We start from the raw sequence: 20,548 nt of genomic DNA on the forward strand, positions 1-20,548 counted from the left end.
CGGTGTTTACGGTACAAATGCGTAGTACACGAGTTATTTATGATAATCATGGGTGACTTTTCAGAATAAAATTAATGGAATTGAACTCGATGGAGATAGGAGACCGGTGGGGATGGAGATGGGATTTTTTTTTTATTATCCGTTATGGTCTCAAGAGTCTGTGTCAGCTGGAAACTGCCAGTGACGAAATCAAATACTCTGGAGGTTCTGGGAGAGTTGAGTGCACCGAGCCTTCTCTTTAATCTGTCCTCTTCTATTTGGTTCGCTCAGCCGGCTTTTCGTTTATACGGTGTGGTTAATACTTGCGGTGATATTATCCCCGTTGATTTATCATTATTATCGCTAATAATCGCCGTTTTTATAAATCGATAAGAGATTATTTTCCACGTCAACTGATTGATTCAGTAGCCAAAGGATATTTTGATAATTGACCAGTTTTTCATAAATATCTTTTGATGTAAAGGACATTAAGAAATTTTGTTATAACATTTTTTGTAGAGTGAGTTAGTATCTTTTAAAAAGGTTATTATCAAAATTTTTGTATCTCGTACCGATTCGAAGATATTCCTTGAATTCTCAGGTGAGACGTGCCCTCTTTTAGTTGGTTCGGTCAGCTGGTTTTTGGTGTGCAGACTAGGGTTCATTATTGCGGTGATATTGTTCCCGTTGATTTGTTATTATTATCGTTAACAATCATCATTTTTATAGACGAATAATTACATTTCCCGTACGACTAATTGTTGCAGTAAAAAAACGGTGAAACAGTCAATTAACTGCGATTACTGATCAGTTTTCTGTGAATATCTTGGGATCGAAGGCAGATAGCAAAATTGTTGTCAGGACCTTTTTTGTTGGTTACGATGAGATCTTCGAAGAAGGTCATGACGAAAACTTCCGCATCTCTATTAGATTCAGAGATATTATGCGAAAACTCTGTTGAGGGCAAACGTACATTTAATCGCTTAATCCTTCGCCATTGATTTTGACTGGATTAAAAAATTTGCTGCAGCCGCATCACTTTTTTTTCACCTTGTTTCCTTGAGATTTTTCCTATGAGAATTCGCAGGAAGTGAAAGAGTATGGAGGACAGTTATGATCAGACTCTGGAGAAAGAGAAAGTCTCATTGAGTTTAATAAACAATGAGAGAGAAGGGATTGAGAGTTGCCATATCTCCTCGGGCAGTAAATATTATTGTCGAGGTTTAAAAGGCCACAACAATGGAGTTGTGTGAGTGTTATGTACAGATTAAATGTCCAAATACAATACATTGGCAAATCGACACGGGCAAGTCAAGTATTCCCCCAGTAACCAGTGGCCTATCCTAGATTTATTTCCGTGGACGTTGCGCAATGTACTCTGCGTGACAGCGTGACGGTGACACCGGTTGGTCTCTACACTTACACTATGTGCTTTACATATGCATTATTTTATATCACCGTTGTGTTCGATAGACAATCATTAATTTAATGCCCAGATTGAAACCCCAAAATACGATTTACCTGAATTTTTTCTACTTGCAAAGGTTCCAAACTCAGTTTTCCTGAGTAGAATATTCTTTGATGGTGCATTTAGAAAATATCCTTCGAATTGTTAGTTGAGGGTTGTAGGTCAATAGTGAAGGCACCAAATGTTATTAAAGAAAAAATATTGGTGGGACAACGGGGCCCTTTATAACTTCCATTAAATACTGCGTATGAAGGGCCTAAATTTTAATTACAAAAAAAATTAAAGAAATAAAAATCAGAAGGGAATAGATAAATATGAGGTGGGAGGTGTTGATAAGATTCACCAGAGACCCAGATCAATCATTAGTTTTAGTAATATTTGATTTGAGATTAAAAAATGATAAGAGAAATCATAATTCAAATCTTCAATTGACCGTGAATTGAATAATTGAATACATGACCTGAATATGGAATTGTAAATCCTTTATATTCAAGTTATCGATAGCAATTTTGTGATAAAACTATTAAATATAAATTGCAATTTCATAGCATAACTTTATCATCATCTCTGATGAGTCTTATTATCCTCTTCTCCAAAGTTTATTTTATTTACAACTTAAATTACAATCTCGATTACTTTTTCCCTGGGTCTTGCCGGATCGACGATAATTAATTTACTGCCAAAATTAATAGTCAAAAAAACGAACAAGAAAACTCGAGAGAAGCAATTTTCCAGAAGATTCATTTATTCTGCATTTAAAAATTATTGTTCAACTCATTAGTTACTTAACGTTTATCGAATACCATTAAAGAAAAAAATAACAAATAGTGATAGGAATTGATGATAAAATGGATGAGTATACGTTGTTGTTTGGTAATTGTCCATGATACTGATGTATAATTAATTAGTCTCGTAATCGTACTGTGAAAATTATGTATTTATAATATGTTATGCACGCAGAGAAGCAACAACTTCCGCTTACTGTGCCTAGGCACTAGTTGTAGACAAGGCCTACTTTGCAGTACGCCTGTACTCTTTTACTTCGTGGAATGTAAATTGAACGAAACCTACTTTACCGTTATATAGGCAAGTTAAACCCCCCCGCCCCCTGCCCCTTCCCTGTGTGTAATAATGTTCAAGTGTCACAGTTATTCGGTGAGTTAAAGATCTTTGAAATTTTTCTAAACCGCAGGGCACATGATTACGCTGCTAGAAATTCTGCAAAATTTAATGAAAATATTATGGTAATTGTCATCAAAGTGGCATTGAATTTGAAAAAGAAACAACTAGAAATTTTCTATTGTAGATAAAATTAAAGGGATTTCATGGTACATAAATATTCAAAGTTAATAAATCATAAACTTTCAATTAGAAAAAATTTTTGTAGGATAATTGAGATGAAGAATTATTAGGTCATTCAGACTGAAGAAAATCAATCGCATATTTGATTTGTCACTGGAACGGTTTTCTCAAATTTTATTGGAAATTGAAAAAAAACCATATCGGAATTTGATGGTAAAATTTATAACAATTTTAATTTTTCAACGATGGAATCAGCTCATGACGCGTTCTGTACCCTCCGTAAAATCAAAAATCCATTGTTAGTTATCAACGTTGTCAATGACCTTCGATCCCCGCTTTGTTTATTTTTTTTCGACGTTTATTGTTTTTTTTTTAACACAGATATTTGATTAATAATTCACGAGCTGTGGAATGAAATTTATTCTGAGAAATGTTAGTCTGCTTTCTTTATCGCAACTCGCAATCCACTGCAGGTGGATGATTTGGTATCGCTTGAGTTTTACTCAATTTTATACGCATTAAGAATTTTTTTTTGCATTAGTGAAATGAAAGCGTTACGATGATAATTGGAAGCGTGTGGGCTACATGACGATTGTAGCGGGACTCGGTGCAACATTGCAATTTTAAATGCGGGAAAATTAGATATTGTGGCGCCTTCTGTTGGACTCCGACGAAACTTGTATTATGAGTTTATTGATTTTCCATGAATCGGATCCTTTGTTCCTTTTCACATCCTGCTCGACATTGAAACTCATTCGAACAAAGCGAAAAACGGTAGATGATAATGATCTGACTCATGTCATTAATATTAATATCGGCATTAAATTATGCGAATTTATGATTTTTAAAAATTATTTTTTAAAGAAATTCCAATGATTGATAAATTATTCAGAAGATTAATTCATCTTCGTATCAATGAATAATGATACATTTTTCATATTAAAAAAATAACCCGACAGTTTTAGAAAAACTGCACAAATTCTAACGTTTTTGTATTTGTCTATTGTTTTCTTTTAATAACGGTTTTTCTCTTATGCCAAAACAATAAACGGAATATTTACAAATTCAACCGCTCACTTCCGCCTCTGTAATACAATTTTTCATTGAAAAAATAAAACAGAGACGAGAACAGATTGAGATTCATATCGACATATTAATCCAATTAATATTAATGTGGGAAGTACATTCATATTTTATTATGCACTGACCTCATCATTTTATTCCTGCAAAAATTTCCATATTCAGCAGATAATCGACATCATTAATTTATCATTACATTAAACCGCAGTGATACGTTTGTATAACTCAAACACGAGATAAAAGTCTGCAGAAAAATGATAGAGATTGCAGATCTTGAAAATTTATACTTTTCATTTTTAAACACAAATGATTGTCGCAAAACATCTGAATGCTGTTTAAATATTAAATGGTGTCCTTTAATTACAATATTTTAACCGTATAGAAATATTTACTAAAAATTATAGAACTCAAGGTCGCTTATCATATTTTTTTACAGACAATTCAACTAAAAATTATGCAACACTCCAACAAAAAATCCGTAACTAATTCCGTTAAATTTTCTTTAACAAACATATCATCTCTAAACTTCATTAAATTAATATTATTAACTATTTCTCTCACAGCGGATTTTAAGTCCTTCTTACTAAATAAATAATTATCGCAAAATAATTTGCCTATATCACCAGCCCATCATGTAATTTTCGTAAACAAAGTACTCACTTTTCCATATAAACTTGTTCAAAACTCGGAAATGAATGAATCGTTTTCTCTCGTATCTGTTCGTCAAAATGACGTGTGCGATTAAAATTTAAAAAGATAAGATTACGACGCTGTCTCTACACAACTGTACCCAGCAATACAGTTCCATTGCACACAATGAATAAGACTCGTCTATTTCGGCATACAAATTTTCTGAGTAATATAGTTCTTGCACTCATGCTTATTGTTCACAATATACCTGGAGAGCCCGTGGGATTACCAAGTAACAATGATAACTGCTCAACGTTCTGTACCTGCTACACTTGGTACTCCCTACGATGGGCCTCTTGCTCAGGTCAACGTCTTTACAGTATTCATACTGGAATATCTGACATTGTCCAAGCACTAGACATATCTAATAATTCGATTTCCAGTCTAGCGGATTATGAACTCGAGGTAAAAATTTTTATTTTCAACGAAAAAGTGTAAATCAATCGTATGGTGACTCATGAACGCTTTAGTCGTATCTTTTGTCATTGGATTGAGGAGCTTTGGATTGAAATTGTTTGTAGTGGCGGCCTGTGAGTGAAGAGTGCGTCATTTGCACTCTTCGGGACGCGATAGGATAGTTTCGAAATATTTCTGGTCTTCCGTAAACATTTCTTACACTGGACTGAGAAAAAAAAATATAATTTTGCCAAATATATCTGTTTTACGCAATCAAACCACCGAAAATTTCCCTTAAAGGCTTTCAAAAAAGGCTTTCTTGTCAGAAAAATATTTGATGGACAGAATTATATTTTGTTTTCTCACTGAGAATAAAATTCTGATTTTTAGTCAAGTTTTTTTCTCAATAACATCAATCTCATACAATTAAATCTTGTTTTTTATTCCAACGATAATTTAGCGCGAAGGCTTTTTGTCTTTGACGCAAAGATTTGTTTTTTTACCACATCCGAATTGTTTAAGTTGAGTGGAGTTTAACTTTGTCGGGCAGTAAAAATTTTCCTTAAAATAGCAAAATGAAGGAGAGTCATCAACAATTTTATTGAAAAATTCAGTCAGCAGGTTTAACGCAGCTCAAGTACCTCAATCTCTCGGACAATGCCATCAACGAAATTGGTTTATCAGCTTTTCGGAGTTTACAGGAGTTGACTATTCTCGATTTATCGAGAAATCATCTCTATTATATTTTACCGAATACCTTCATTGGTAACCGGAACTTGAGAGTTCTCAGATTGTCAGGAAACAACTTCAATCAACACGTTCCCTTCTTGGAGAATCCTTCAATCACGGTACGTAAACCATGGACAAATGGATTCAGGTGAAACATGAAAGATAATTGTTAATGAACACTGAGTATTTCTACTTTCAGGAATTAAATCTTGCTTCGTGCCGATTAAGTCATTTACCATCGGGGGTATTCAGTGGACTCCAGCGGCTTCGCAACCTCGATCTATCGGACAATTTGATGATACAACTCGAGGTGGAAGCGTTACGCGTGCTGCCGTTTCTCAGGATTTTGTCAATTAGAGAGTAATTTTTCATGAATTATTATTTTTTTAATTCAATTCAACTCATGAGAATTTCTCTACTCGCTTTCACGTTGCAGTGACACGACCGCCTCGTAGAACAATGTTTTATTGAAATTGAATTAACTTGATTTGAAATAGATAAATTGTTTACCCGGAGAGTAAACAATTTATGCCCGAATTTTTCAAGAAAAAAATTTAAGTAGATCCAGGTGGGCAATGTCTTCACAATTATTATGATGATCATGGCTGCAAAATAAATATTATCATATTTTTTTAACAGTAATCCATGGGCATGCAACGAGAAACAAATGCAGAGTCTCCAGCACTACTTGACATCGAGGGAAATCAGTTACGAACCATCAGTCTGCCCTCGACGAAGTAGCGTCAAAAAATTCGAAAAAATTGTATTGAGTCCAGTGATGACGGAGCCCAAGAAGCCGCCGAAAACAATCACCTTACCGAAAAATAAAAATACCGGAAACACTGGTTGGATGAAGGAAGAAAATAGACACGATGAGAAAACCACAGCTTCCGTAGACGAAGAGATAAATAAATTGAAAGACTTTTACACTTTCGAGGCCTCGATTTTATGTATTTTCGGATTCATAACAGGCCTGGCCCTCGGAATGATCGCAACCTACTGTTGGTTGTCCAGATCAATTGGGCGGTCTTTGCAGAGATCGTTATTGATAAATTCCTCGTTACGCAGATATGACACAGTGTCACACAATAGTGAAGCTAGCTTGGAATTCTCTAGTCCCCTTGGCCAACGAGTCTCTTTGTTGAGGAACATCTGGAGTCATAGTTATGACGATGTCAACAATCTACGGCGAATTCCAGTTTGTCCGGATACACCGCCTCCAGCATACCAGGACGTTGTTCTTCATTCTCATCAGTATCCTGTTGGATGAAAGTTGGAGATTATTATCCAGACGTTATTTATTAGGTCTTGAGTCATTTTTTAAATAAATTGGAAACTTTATAAATTATTGTATCGTACGGAGAGAAGTTTTCTATAAAAATTCCAGTTTAAGTACTGAAAAAATTGAAAATCTTATGAAATTTCTGGGGGTTTCTAGAAGACTTTCACAGAAGTTTGGGATAAATTCAACTTTAAGGCAATAAAATTACGACTCCTGGAATTTCTTCCTGGCTAAGGGTGTGTTAAGCGAATTGATAACAACGCGTTATTGGGAAAAATAAATATTTCAACATTAACAAATGTCTGAGACATTATATTTTACATCCTGTGGTTGGAATATCACTTTTCCTCTCGGCATAGGCCCAAAATTTCACTTTTCCTACGCCGGGACGGAAAATAGTAATTTATTCACATTTCCAACCCTTAAATATTAATTTTGTTGAAGCGTTTTTTAGCAAAGAAAGATGTTGACAAAAACTATTTGCCTTTAAACTCGTTCAGAGCTGAGTTATTTAATACATTAAATAAAGACATAAATAATTTCTTGAGGAAACAATACGAAACGAATATTGCATATGTGTATGGCAAGCATATTGGATCAATTGGGGGTTCTTCGACCTAGAAGACGATGTTACTGGTACAAAGCAAGCAGTGCGGTAGAATCCATTTCACAGTTTACACGTGAATGTTACTCTCCATGCATTTTTTTTTCTATTTTTACGAAAGACTATTTTCGTAGGCCTCCCAATAGCTGCCATTCCATGGTTTCGAAAACGAAACCAAATCTTTTTAAATTTTCTAAAATTGTTGACAGTTGTTAAAAATAAATAATAAATTTATCCAATATTTTGTACGAATCACTGTAAAAGTTAGGAAGCTTGGATGCACCGGTAACTATCGTCCACCGGGAAGAGTAATTTTGTGAATTATGCCAGGTGATTTTTTAACAATTACACTGGACTCACACAGAAAAACCTTTTCGTGGAAATATTTTCCACTTTCCTTGCAACTTTTTCCACGATTTTCTTTTGCTTCAGTGTAGCACTTAACTTTGCTTACCTACTCACTCAGTGGAAACGCTCACAGTATAGTGCTACTTAGTTTTCCATAGTTCTTGTCTGCCGTTATATTTAATGCATCAAACCGTTGTGGAATACTCGGATAATTGAAATAATTATTTCGATGAAATGAGCTTCATTACCTCATGAATATTTGAAACTTAGTTGTGAAATAAGGACTACTGACCTCATGACTTTGCGTTTCATTGGGTGTAAATTGACGAAGACAGATGTTTCATTGAATGAAAAGGCTGAGAACTTTACATTCCGCTAATGTTATGAACATTCCGAGTGTTGCGTATTAAATATAATTCTTATGGGGTGAAAAATAATGTCGATAGGGAAAATGAAAAACAAAATGAAACTGAACAATTGGAATTAACTCGATTGACAACCTCCTTCCTCAATTCTCCATTCATTAAGAAACAAGGAACATTATTATGGATATTATAATTAATTGTTCGGCTAACAGAAAAATTTCACTCCCCAATTTCAATAACTACGAAGCTTCCGTTGGGGAATAGAACGAAAAATATAAATTACGCTTCAGCTTTATCAATTCTTAGTACCAAATTTTGTTGAACCTCCCTGTCAGCCGGACACTTTATGCAAAATTCCATCGATCATGTAGGTCATACGTCTTCTGGACATCGACATGTCAAACAGACATGGAAAACTAAGCAGCGTCGGATGCTATTACCAAATGGATGGGGTCTAACACTCACCGCGGACTGAAAACTGAGACGAAGCGTCAAGAAAAAAATGTCACTATTCTATCATTTACTGTCATAATCCCTCAGCGTCATCTCTTCTCTGTCACTGCGACTTTGTCCTATTTTGATACAATGCTGACGTAAAATGATACGCTAACGCATGGCAACACCAAGACAATACTGATAAGGGAAGGGGTTTTTTATGACAGAAACAGCAGTGCGACGCCATAAAATCTCATCAATCTCTTATGAGATAAACTGGAAACACAAATCTCGAAACATTTGAAAAAACCTCACATCGTACAATTTTTAGTAATTTCCCTAGAGTAAATGCACTAGTTTTTTAAGTCGTCCAGTCATTGAATTGATTTCGATAGTCATTACTGAAAAATTCTCGGGGCAGTAAAATTAAAACTGCATCCAACAAACTTCGGATCATTTCACGATTTTTAAAATATATCAAAATTGAAAATTGAATTCAACTAAGGAAAGTATTCCTAGGATTGTTGTCCCATTCATTTAACAGCTTCTTCATTAAAATTACATTCTAAAATAAACATTTAGAATTTTATACTACTATATTAATTCAGGTTGATAAAAAAACTTACACTCAGAATTTAAAAAATATTCTCATATATTCAACAGTATTTTCTGAATTAACAAAAAAAATAGATCTATACAAACAGCTAACATGCCAACTTCAAAATAAAATCGAAACGCAAAAATCGATTTATTAAAATGACCGACAATCGCGTTTATTTCAACTGCTCTATTTCCGAATGAAAGGCCGTGTCCGATCAAACGGCTGAATTCTTTCAATTGCAATTGCGCTCCTAAGTCAATAACAATGAGCAGTTTCTATGACCGGAATAACAATCATTAAAATTGTTAATTATCCTACAGGAAATACTGCCTTGTTAACTTAGTCACGAAGCCAATTCTCTGATGAAATTGAAAGCGCCCGAGTTGACGAGTACATTAACACCAATAAATCAATGGAGATTAATAAAAACGGTTAATACGGTCAAGACAAAAGCAAATCTTTAGGTACTTAACAGTATCATTTCAGTAGTTAACAGGCAGAAACTAGAGATATATACATAGTAAGAACACAAGCGTATTATAGAGTGCAAAAAAAAGTTAAAAATCTTAGTTGGAATCATCTTGGTGATTTGGTCATTGATTTGCTGCCATATTACTTATATTGGCGCTCTGCGTGGCATCAAGAGGTACACTGGTACAACCGAGAGCTGAGACGATTTTCTCCGTGAAGTCGTGATCGTATTTTGCTCCTCGGAGATGAGTTATGACACTGGCATCTTGGCTAGCAGCATTTGAAAGAACATTTGGTGGTAGACTCAGTTTTATATCCTCAACGATTCCATTATTAACTTCCAGGGTGAGTTTCAGCTGATGGAACCCTCCGTTGCCCGTTGAATTCGTTGAATCCGCTGGCATTTTTAGGTCTCTTGTCACTGTAAACTTTGGGCATCTCCCATAGTTCCACTTCCACGATCGAAAATCTTCTCTGAGTTTGTCGAGTCCTAAAATAGAATAAAAATCATTTATAATTTGGCAAACACAATGACGGCATTAATTTAATGATTGTAAAATTTGTAAATATTTACATTAGTTTAATAGAACGCTACTGCTAATGCAAATAAATCTGGCAAATGATAGTACTTTAAAATATTTTAATTTACCAGGGAACCATTGTTCAGTAGGATTTATCATTTGAAATCCTCTCTGCAGTTGCACAAGTGGATGTCCCCCATCCTCCAGGCTCATTGCCTTAGTCCGAAGATATTCCCAACCAACAGCTGCCATTAAAGCGTCAGTATTCACTCGACTATTAATCTCACACAAATTCTTTACTGGAGATCTTGTAGACTCTGTTGCATTAGCATTGATTATGCCAGCCTGTAATTGTAAATTCGAAAATTGATTACTCATTCCAATCACCTTGACACCGTTGATATCAATTTGAACAGGCGAAAACGTTGAGTATAAGATAAATCAGTCATTACGACAGAAGAGAATGAGGTAGGGCGTTTCTTATCATTCTATTTATCCAAATCGGATATTTATCCAAAATCGTGTTTCTAATAAAGTTGTCAGTACTAGACAGTCCTACACACACCCTTTGTGCCTCTTTTCTCCTGTTAATATTTTAATTCCTAATAACATTCAAGGTCTAACAACTGAATGTTCAATTTTTTTACATCATAATAGCGCGATACAAAAGGAAAAAAAGGAAAAACTTTAAAATGTTTTCATTTGACGACAGAAAAAAAAAAAGATTAAACTTGATTGCAAAGCTTCCATTCGGAAGCACAAATCCTGAAAGTACTGGGATATCCCAATGTTAAATATAAACATTACCTCTTTCTTTTCAAGCGCCATTCGTAAATTTTCCTTATTAGCATCTACCAGTAAAGTGCAATGATGATAAGCATTGGGTCGTCCCAATCTTGCAGCAGTCCCGGATACTTTTAAATTCCCATTGACGACGATATCTTCCCTCTCATTGATATCACTCCGAATTCCCCATTCTCTGTACAGAGCCCTCGTAATGATCTGCAGGTTATACTTTCTATTGTACCTCTCCCTAGGAGTAAAAAACGATAGATTCAGATTTCCAGTATCATGATAAACAGTACCACCACCACTGTTGCGTCTGGCCATGGCAATTCCCTGCTCCTCAAGCCCCTGAATATTAACTTCAATCCAGGGATTCTGATGTCGTCCAATAACCACACAAGGATCATTTCTCCATAGTAACAATATGTGATTATTTTTACAGTCGTAATTACGATATAACCAATCCTCCAATGCCAAATTGGTAAATATATCTTTAGATTGTGACATGAACACAGATTTGGTTATTGAATCCTCATTTACACGATCACCACCACTGGACATTGATCTACCAATTGTCATTCCAACATGTGAATGAACAATTGATAATGCTCTCCCCTTAATAGATACAACGTATCTGCTGATTAGAGACATTATTTATATTCAAAACAGAGAAACAGAACGAAAAAGTTCACTGTTAATCAGTCAATTAAATTAAATCAGTCTTTATTATTTTTTTTAAACTTTTTGTAGTCCCTCTTTTCAGTTCAGATGATGAGAAAATTCATGAATTTTTCACTAGTTACAAAGTCTGTTTTTCAGTTCTAGTCCTTCAGAAATAGACTAGAAAAGAGGTTGTTTTTTAAACTCGCGAGTTGACTGAAATCGTTGAAGGTTTAGGATGAAAGGAATTCGAATGAAACCTTTCAACACATGTGTTTAGCAGATACGTCACACTGGCTTGAGGTTATAGAGATGAGATAATCGTGAAGGGCAATTGTCTGATGAAGCCACTTCCAGGTCTGGTCCAGGGTGTTGATGCGGTATCGGATACCCAAACAGTCTCGACAGTCCTTTTGCATTCCTCCGTGTGCTGACAGATTTATTGGATAATAATTACACTTGTTTATTACACTAATTAATTATTTGAGGTTGTGGTGTCAACAGTAGGCTAGACAGGTTTCGGTCACAGCTGATTTGAGGTCAATATTTTGTTTATTTACGTGGATTAATTCTATGGTAACGGTGAGCGTTTAATGCGGCCACTAACTTCGTTATTAATGATTTATTCAACGGAATTATTTCGTTTATATATGAACCGCGGGGGGCGATTTACGGTGGGGATGAGGAGCCACGAGGTTATCACAGACTTCAGCGCAAAGTACAGCTGATGTGCGCGTGGTCGTGCAATCCGGGTTCTCTGATGTGTAAATTTTTTGTATCGTTTCGTGGTACACTTGTCAGACTTTATGCATCAGTAATTGGAATAATAAATAGATGATTCTACTGTATATATTTTTCTTTCATAATGTAATCGGGTCACTAATTAAGGATATATCTAATTATGGTGCGCTGTTTGGCTTCAACCACTCAATTATGAAATTTGTAAATCAAATTACGTGCGAAAAATTTGAAAAAACAATCGTCAATATTCAGCGTCATTTAGATTACACTTCACAGGGATTATTATTCTTTTCAACAGTGGTTGTTTATCGATGCATAATTATAATTGTTTAGACTCGCGAATACTTTTTTTTAGATACGAAATCGATTTCTGATGAAATTATTAAAATAAATGTCTTCGATATAATTAACAACATTGTCTTTTAGGGGTGAGGTGTAATTGTTTGCACACTAGTCTCAGAAAATAGTTGTAATTTGGAAAAATGAGAATTCTGCAATTTTTTTTATCAATATTCCATCAAAAATGATTTTTATTTATTCTTATTTTTAAAATGAGTTTTGACGATTGATTATTGAGATTCAAATTCAGATCTGAAAATCATGACATTTCCCCGCAATTTGGTTAAAGTCGAACTCAAATGAAAGCTCTAATATTCGGTTGAAATAGCAAAGGATTTCATAGAGAACAAAATAGACAAAGTCCTTGAATAAAATATCTCTTTTAAGTCTATTCATTGATGAAATCTTTGGGAGTATATTCATGCCAGAATTATCAGTCCAATGACTTTACTGTTAGTTTACTCTCCAAGATTTTCATTCGTCATTTTCTAAACTCTCATTATAGTTCCGTAAAATAATAATGAAGATAATTCGATAATCAATAATTCAGAATTTACAGCTATCTCGTTGGTAGAGAGAATCGGGAGATTTGAAATCACATACGATTAAATTTTCCCGTTATGGAGACTACAAGGGAACTATTAAGGTCAAATGATAAGAACGTCTCGCAACTTTTCTTGCTACTTTGTTGGAATTTTTTGATTGTAGCGGGGGGTGGTCGATTTATTGCGTACGCCATCTCCACGGTACCTCTTACCGTCTTTCGTATCAGTTTGACAATGTCATTTCGTTCATTGTACACTGTTGCATCGATTTTATCAGCTCTACTTTATTAACTGATAAGATGAGCTGTTGCATGATCCTCCATTTCTACTTATACTGATTGAAATTGTTCGATATCTTTATCAGTCACGATTTTTTTTAGATAATTCCATCAGTTTATTAAGAGACGATCGTGAAATCTCAAAGTCGAATGAATATGACGAATCATTCAGTTATTTATTGGGATTTGGTCTCCGTCACACTTTCCCTAGATCATCTCTAATGTTGTAACAAATTGAACATTTTCAAAACGCGTTTTTGATATAAATTCTTATTACGTGCAATAGAGAAATAATAGTTTATTGTCGTAATTAATAACTTATTAGTTATTAACCACAGTGATAAAATTTTTATAAATGTCCAGCTTTTTTTTATATTTTGGTTCATTTTGTAATGAAATTATGGGATAAAATCCCACAATAATCGGACGTCAGTTCAATTTTAGTTGAGTAAATGTGTCAAGCGATTTAAACTTTATAATAAGAGATGGGTAAACATGAGTAGGCTTGTCTTAGACCAGAGAAAACGACGAATCCATCAACTAGACATTTTTTATTTCGAAAAAGAATTTTCAATTGATTAAAAAATCGCAAAAGACATTTCCTGAATTTCCACAATTCTGAACTATTTTCATGGTTCAGAGGATTTCATAATTAAAATTCATTTGAGTACTGAGTAAAACCACTTTCGTTCCATTGAAAAAAATGTATTAAAACTCCATATGAATAAATCTTTTTTTACAACATAGAAATTATAAATTTTTGAATCTGTATTTTTGTAATATCGATTTTCCTTTTTACGAATCATTTAGCATAACTTCATAATCGGGAAAATTGGGTGTACTTAGCTGGCCATAAATGTCTCGCACGTGGTAATAATGATACGAATTCGCAGGTGGGGGGGCTAGATCACTGAGAGGGTCTAATTAGTTGATAGCGTGTGTATTGAGTATCAAAATAGATACTCAGATTCAATGGAATAGAATGTAATCGAGGAAATATACAAAACAATTTATTTTGCACGTGAAAAACGCAGTTTATCGTGAATTCCTCGGCTTCATTATTCACTTGTGAAATTCCAGGCCCAGCGTTTGAGTCATAAATGCGAGTATATCGGTTCGTTCTTCAATCTGAGAGAATAGTAAACATGAAACAATTATAGAAACAATCGGTTAATTTATTTTGCTCAATGTGACGGTATTCGCTTCATATTGATTGCCAAATTGTTTGGTAAAGTCGGATGTTGTCGTGGAAGTGTCGATCCTTTATAATAATTCGTGGATTTCGACTAGTTATTGAAATGAATAATTGCGCATCATAAACCAATGGCGCAGTATTTTTAATTTTTTCAAACATCTTTACCACAATTTGATGCGAGGAATACCGTCATATTTTGTAAACATCGATCATGTTTTACTTGTGTTGATACTTACGATTTTAGTCGTCGGTTTACCGTGACCGTGTCCCGCTTTTGTCTCGATTCTCCCCAAAATTGGATTACTCTGTTGAGGAAGTTTTCCCAGTTTATGCTGCATTGTGGCTATCAATTTCAAACTATGTAATGGCACAACTCGATCATCGTGATCGGCAGTTAACAACATTGTGGCAGGATACTGAGTGCCATTTTCTGGAGCTCGGACGTTATGAAGTGGTGAAAATTTGATTAAATTCTCGAAATGTTCTTTCTCATCAGAACTACCATAGTCCGATATCCAGGCGTAGCCTACAGTGAATTTGTGGAATCGAAGCATATCCATAACTCTAGAAATTAGAACAAATTGTTGGTGAAAATTTTCAATGGAAAATTACTAGTGATATTTACATCAGAATTAATTTTTCTCTTCATTATAGAATAATTATTTCTTCTGCAAAGGATAATATTTAGGATGATTAAATATTATTATTCTAGTCTGGCGGTCTCACATGTGAATCCTTGCCCAGTGAAACAATAATAATAATTGTGTGTACATATTTACCCAACTTCTGCAATAGCAGCCCCGAACAAATCCGGTCTTTGATTAACGCAAGCAGCGATAACCATTCCTCCATTACTTCCCCCTTGAATCGTCAATTTTTTAGACGTTGTATACTTCTTCTCTATTAAGTATTCGGCTGCACATTGAAAATCGTCAAAAGTATTCTGTTTATTCAAAAAACGTCCTCCATTGTGCCACTTCTCCCCATATTCTCTGTGATAAAATAATGAAATTATAGAAATATCTTCAGTTAGAAGAAGGGAAACGAATTTAATTCATGATTTGTACCCTCCACCACGAATATTTGCCACCGCCAGGACTCCATTGAAATGCTGAATAAATACAAGTCGAGTGACACTAAACGTTGGCTGAACGCTAACATTAAAGCCACCATAGCCATAGAGCAGTGCAGGCATAGATCCATCCAGGACAGCATTCTAAATCCAACAGAATATAAGCGATAAAGAAATCTGCTCATCATCTACTTTTGTCTTGTAATCAATTTTGAAGATGTTAATTGCTTCCAAATGGACGTACAGTCCAACTACAGCTACGGAATTCAATTATTTCTGAATCAAAGTGAAATATTTTTCATTGATCTTGAACGTAATTCTTCGTCATCTTACATGGTAATTCATGAATCCCGGGGAAAAATATTATCTAATACGAATAGGAATTGATGAAATTAGAATAGTGCAATTGTGGAGAGGAAATTAAGAATCAATAAAATTAAATAACACAATACAAATAAATGAATTCGTCAATACTGAAAATGTTAATCGAAATGACCAGTTTTTGATGTTAACAAATAAACAAATGAAGATGAATGTTCACAACCCAAAATGTCTCTGCTGAATATATAAGTAGATAATAATATTTACCGCCTTCATAACGACGAACATGGGAATTCGGGTGCCATCTTTGCTCGTATAGAACACCTGCGAGGTTTTGTAAGCCTTGGGATCGAAATTATTGACTTTGATTTCTCGGAACACCTGTTAATTTATAATAGTGAAAATTCCACGTCGATTTTATCATGCATTATTAAATGATATAGTATTTTTATCAGTTCTCACTTGTGGTTCTTCATCAGTCTTTAGATCAACTCGGTAGATAATCCCTGGGGTTAAAAATGAAGCGAACTGATAGAAAATTTCTGAATACTTCTTATCTCCACTGTAACCTACTATTGTGCCGAGATCTAGTGGAAATTTTCGCAATAGTTCACCAGTTTTGAGACTGTGAAGTTGCAAGACGTCCTGAAACGATGGTTCATTTATGGATAATTTATGCAATTTAACCAAATGATAAGGATTCTTCTCCTAAAAGTTACAGAAATTGTTCTTTTCTGCTCGATCAAATTACCGTGACTTCTTTAATGTAGCGCGCCATAAACTTATCTCCATCCACAGCGTCAACCCAATCCAGAACTCTTTCTGGATGCTCTGGTAACAACACAGTCCATTTGGATTCAGCGTAATCCTCCAAATCGATGGATATGAGACAATAATTGGGAGCATTTTTGTTGGTTCTGAAGATTGCTTTGGTACCATCATTCGTAATGTACTGAAAATAAAAACAAATTAGTAATCTAAAAATTATTTTGCAAGCACATTAAATAAATTGCAGACATCTCTTAGAAAAATCTCATTATTGAGGTGATATACTTCCTGAAATATTAACAAAATGTTTATCATTTCATTTTTGTGCTTGCTCTTACGCTTTTGCAAGGTACTTCACATAATTCTCAATATACTAACTTCATAATCAGCTTCAAATTTCTCGACTATTTTAGTCAGCTGTAGTTTCCCATCGATTTTTTTTCCTGGCTCGAGTGCTGTAAAGTACACCAGGTTATCTCGACAATCCTTCAGAGGAGTAACGATCAACCATTTTCCACAATCTGTAACTTCGGCACCACTATCACAAAAAAAAAATAGCAATAATATATTTGATCAATAAATATACGAGAAATGATTAAACAGATTGAAAAACTGAATTTTAAGACTAGACAGGTACATAAATATTTCACAGAATTTTATACAATTCAAATAGCAAATCTCGCAATAATCTTGAATAAATATCCGATAATTATCATTTCTCCCCATAAATTTACGTAAAGTTACATGACCCATACATTCTCCAGAGGGGCTCCTCGGGAAATTCCACGACGATAACGTCCTCAGACTGTGGAGTCCCGATAAGATGATAGCACAACTTCTGGTTTTTCGCACCGAGTGTTTTGATCTCATCAGTTGTTCCCTCCTGCTGCAGATAAGTTCCATAGAATATTCCCCGGTTATCGTGCGTCCACGTCATGTACGAGTACTTGATCTTTTCAAGGACTTCCGGGTACTTTTCGCCTTTAAATTAAACAACAGATGGAAAATGAGTTTATCTTGAAATAGCATCGCTCCAACCAGAAATGATAAATCAAAATTTATCCGTAATTTATTAATAATAATTTATACTCATAAATTAGCAATATTTCTTTGAAATAGAGAGACAATTGAGGCAAGTTATTTTCGTGATTTTCCATAACCTTGATATTTGTTTAAAAAAGAGATCTGCTTGACAATTTTCTTGCTTTTCTCTCACTTTAGTTATCTATAATAACAAACCTGTTTTTGTATTGATAAAGTGGATAGTACTGCAATCAGAACCACTGTTTGATAATCCATAGGCAAATATGCTACCATCTTCACTGAACTTTGTAGTCATAATGGCAATAGAACCATCTTCCGAGAATTTATTTGGATCTAGGAATACTCTAGGCTCTGAATCCAAAGTGTCTTGAACGTAGAGAACACTGAAAATAATGTCAGAACCGTTAGAAAGCATTATTTTTGGAGGAAATTATTCAACAGAATGAGTAAATTATTTAAAAATAACTTATCAATTGCAATATTACCGAGAGTATATATTTTCAAAGGATAGTCGAAATAATAGTCTCATTTTACCTCGACTTTATGTCGCTAATAAATCTCCTCATCTTATCACGTTTAGTTTGTACCAACACCTGGCTTTACTTTTTTTGTGCATATCAATTAATATTACGTATACAAATATAAATAAATGGTTGAAGGCCTTCAGATGATGGCCAGTTGACAGTTCTCGCGATAAAAAAGCAACAAACATCGTTAAAAATAAATATTTTGATGTTTTTTCTACGAAATTGTCACCGACCTCTGGTTTTGCAGTCCCGTATTTTTATAGAAATAATACTTGTCGCCATGTTTTCCAGGGCACGAATATGTGGGAAAGTCCCACAGCTGTTTAAGACGATCGTGAATATCTTGTCTCACTGGACAGGAATCCAAAAAAGGTCTTGTTATTGCATTTTGAGCATTAACAAAGGCCTTGGTTTCCTCTCCCTTAGGATCCTCAAGCCATCTGTATGGATCCTTTATCTAGTAGAATACAATAAAAAAATTAATCAACTAACGGTGAACGATGAAGTGTTGTTATGTTGGAAAACAAAAGTCCAGTGACACTAACCTCAACGCCATGATAATTCTCAGAACATTCTTCATCTCTCCTTGCTTCTGGGTACTCAAACTTCGCCATTGTCGAAGAACAGTAATTGCACCTTTGTAATTGATAAATTTTGCTGGTACTTTTTGTGGTAATTAATCTACTGAGCTTAGTGCTCCTAACACCACTACGGATGAATGGTAAAAACTGGTGTAAACTGCCTGTCAGCAAAGCCGCGGCAGCCATTATGCTGCGCAGCTCCAGGGACGTGATTAGAGAGCTCTGAGCCCCACGGATCATGTTTTTTCCTTCTCAAAGCAATTATCGCGATGTTTCAACTGCTTTTAATTCACAATCCAATTATACAATCAAATACAATCCAAGAAATGCTCATTATGTCGAGGAGATAATAATGGGAATAATGATGCTGATGATAACACTTAATCAGGCGATGGTAATTTCAGCATTTTTTCTACATTACCGATCTGTCGATAATGTATAAAAACCCGGTAGAATTATCAATATTCCATAAACACACACATTTTAAGCCACTTTTAAAATTACTCTAATTACTACGATTTTCCTGGATTATTTGAGATTCATTACGTGATTTTTTTGTACCTCAAAGACCGTATTTACAAAAAAAGTACTTTAGAGTACAAAATTAAAAACTTCATGGAGCGGAGCATGCCAGATCTAGTTCTGTGACGTCAATAAATTCTATTGAATTCAATAAAATAAAATAAACAGTTAATTATATATGATAGAAGTAACGTAGAAATTGTGGCTTCCCAGTTTCTGAGACGCAGTGTTGAACAGAAAAACATGTGCCCAGTCTTGAATATAAAATGTTTTCTCTTGACCTTCTCTGAGGCGAAAAGGAATTTATTCAAATAGGATATGCGCAGGTGTTTTATCATAGGATTTTTCAATTTGTTTGTTTATAGAATCACACTATCTGATCCAATATATTTCTCGCCGGTTTATCTTCGGAAAACTTTGGCATATATTTTATAATTCTTTATTATTTGAACTATACGATAAATAAAACCTCCTCGAAATGAGAAAACCTGGCATCGAACACCTGTGCATATATCAACCTGTCTTTTACTGTATTTAAAACGCTGTCCTGCAAACACTGATAATGTCAATTCCACCAATTGTCACGTGCGAAAAGAATTGCTAGGAAATTTTAATCTAACAGAATTAATGCTTTGAAAAAATTACTTTCGTCGTGACAGAGGGATTTTGAAATTGAGGGTTTCGGCAATTTTATGTTTGAAACTGATTTTAAAAGTCAAAACTACGAATAAAGTTACTTCCTCTACCTTAAGATTCAGTTGGAGAGGTCCCCAAAGAATTTTTGAAAGGCATTACTTACTAAATTGTAACGTTCATGAAATTAAACTTTCTTTTACAATAAATTTAGAATTAAAAAATAATATATAGATCATATGTTTATTAATGTCGACGGATAAAT

At 34.5% G+C, this 20,548-nt stretch overlaps 3 protein-coding genes across 6 annotated transcripts; 1 reads left to right on the forward strand and 2 right to left on the reverse strand.

Annotated features, from left to right (window-relative positions):
• The first annotated feature begins 1,466 nt into the window (after positions 1-1,466).
• LOC135160917 (leucine-rich repeat-containing protein 55-like) lies at positions 1,467-7,769 on the forward strand. Of its 2 annotated transcripts, none has more exons than XM_064118055.1 (4): positions 1,467-2,602; positions 5,530-5,763; positions 5,844-6,004; positions 6,284-7,769. In XM_064118055.1, the coding sequence occupies exons 1-4, from the start codon at positions 2,579-2,581 to the stop codon at positions 6,912-6,914; spliced, it is 1,050 nt and encodes a 349-aa protein (XP_063974125.1). In that variant the 5' UTR covers positions 1,467-2,578; the 3' UTR covers positions 6,915-7,769. The 2 variants fall into 2 exon arrangements, with proteins under 2 accessions (XP_063974125.1, XP_063974124.1); XM_064118054.1 differs by lacking the exon at positions 1,467-2,602 and adding an exon at positions 4,493-4,924.
• On the reverse strand, positions 6,575-11,978 carry Lipt1 (Lipoyltransferase 1). 2 transcript variants are annotated; one of them, XM_064118061.1, is made up of 4 exons: positions 11,079-11,978; positions 10,400-10,616; positions 9,896-10,240; positions 6,575-6,903 (listed from the first exon to the last, which is right to left on the reverse strand). In XM_064118061.1, exons 1-4 carry the CDS (start codon positions 11,706-11,708, stop codon positions 6,896-6,898), a joined length of 1,200 nt encoding a protein of 399 aa, XP_063974131.1. In that variant the 5' UTR covers positions 11,709-11,978; the 3' UTR covers positions 6,575-6,895. The 2 variants fall into 2 exon arrangements, with proteins under 2 accessions (XP_063974131.1, XP_063974130.1); XM_064118060.1 differs by lacking the exon at positions 6,575-6,903 and having other exon boundaries at positions 9,313-10,240.
• A 2,178-nt stretch (positions 11,979-14,156) lies between these two features.
• Positions 14,157-19,367, reverse strand: LOC135160913 (prolyl endopeptidase). Of its 2 annotated transcripts, XM_064118046.1 has the most exons (12): positions 19,093-19,367; positions 18,781-19,004; positions 18,216-18,403; positions 17,732-17,957; positions 17,355-17,514; positions 16,960-17,160; positions 16,671-16,853; positions 16,476-16,589; positions 15,883-16,031; positions 15,595-15,807; positions 15,052-15,379; positions 14,157-14,748 (listed from the first exon to the last, which is right to left on the reverse strand). In XM_064118046.1, exons 1-12 carry the CDS (start codon positions 19,312-19,314, stop codon positions 14,683-14,685), a joined length of 2,274 nt encoding a protein of 757 aa, XP_063974116.1. In that variant the 5' UTR covers positions 19,315-19,367; the 3' UTR covers positions 14,157-14,682. The 2 variants fall into 2 exon arrangements, with proteins under 2 accessions (XP_063974116.1, XP_063974117.1); XM_064118047.1 differs by lacking the exons at positions 18,781-19,004; positions 19,093-19,367 and adding an exon at positions 18,555-18,764.
• Positions 19,368-20,548: the final 1,181 nt, after the last annotated feature.

The sequence above is a fragment of the Diachasmimorpha longicaudata genome, chromosome 3 (assembly GCF_034640455.1).
Source record: "Diachasmimorpha longicaudata isolate KC_UGA_2023 chromosome 3, iyDiaLong2, whole genome shotgun sequence".
In the NCBI taxonomy this organism is placed as follows: Eukaryota; Metazoa; Arthropoda; class Insecta; order Hymenoptera; family Braconidae; genus Diachasmimorpha; species Diachasmimorpha longicaudata.

Excerpts from the sequence above, each read along its gene's own strand:
- LOC135160917 (XM_064118054.1), top strand. The coding sequence starts at position 4,646 with ATGAATAAGACTCGTCTATTTCGGCATACAAATTTTCTGAGTAATATA. Across the intron at positions 4,925-5,529 it reads TAGCGGATTATGAACTCGAG|TCAGCAGGTTTAACGCAGCT; the intron begins GTAAAAATTTTT and ends TGAAAAATTCAG. Across the intron at positions 6,005-6,283 it reads AGGATTTTGTCAATTAGAGA|TAATCCATGGGCATGCAACG; the intron begins GTAATTTTTCAT and ends TTTTTTTAACAG.
- Lipt1 (XM_064118060.1), bottom strand. The coding sequence starts at position 11,708 with ATGTCTCTAATCAGCAGATACGTTGTATCTATTAAGGGGAGAGCATTA. Across the intron at positions 10,617-11,078 it reads TGGCGCTTGAAAAGAAAGAG|GCTGGCATAATCAATGCTAA; the intron begins GTAATGTTTATA and ends TTACAATTACAG. Across the intron at positions 10,241-10,399 it reads TACTGAACAATGGTTCCCTG|GACTCGACAAACTCAGAGAA; the intron begins GTAAATTAAAAT and ends ATTCTATTTTAG.
- LOC135160913 (XM_064118046.1), bottom strand. The coding sequence starts at position 19,314 with ATGGCTGCCGCGGCTTTGCTGACAGGCAGTTTACACCAGTTTTTACCA. Across the intron at positions 16,032-16,475 it reads TGTTCGTCGTTATGAAGGCG|AATGCTGTCCTGGATGGATC; the intron begins GTAAATATTATT and ends TGTTGGATTTAG. Across the intron at positions 15,808-15,882 it reads GCAAATATTCGTGGTGGAGG|AGAATATGGGGAGAAGTGGC; the intron begins GTACAAATCATG and ends ATTTTATCACAG.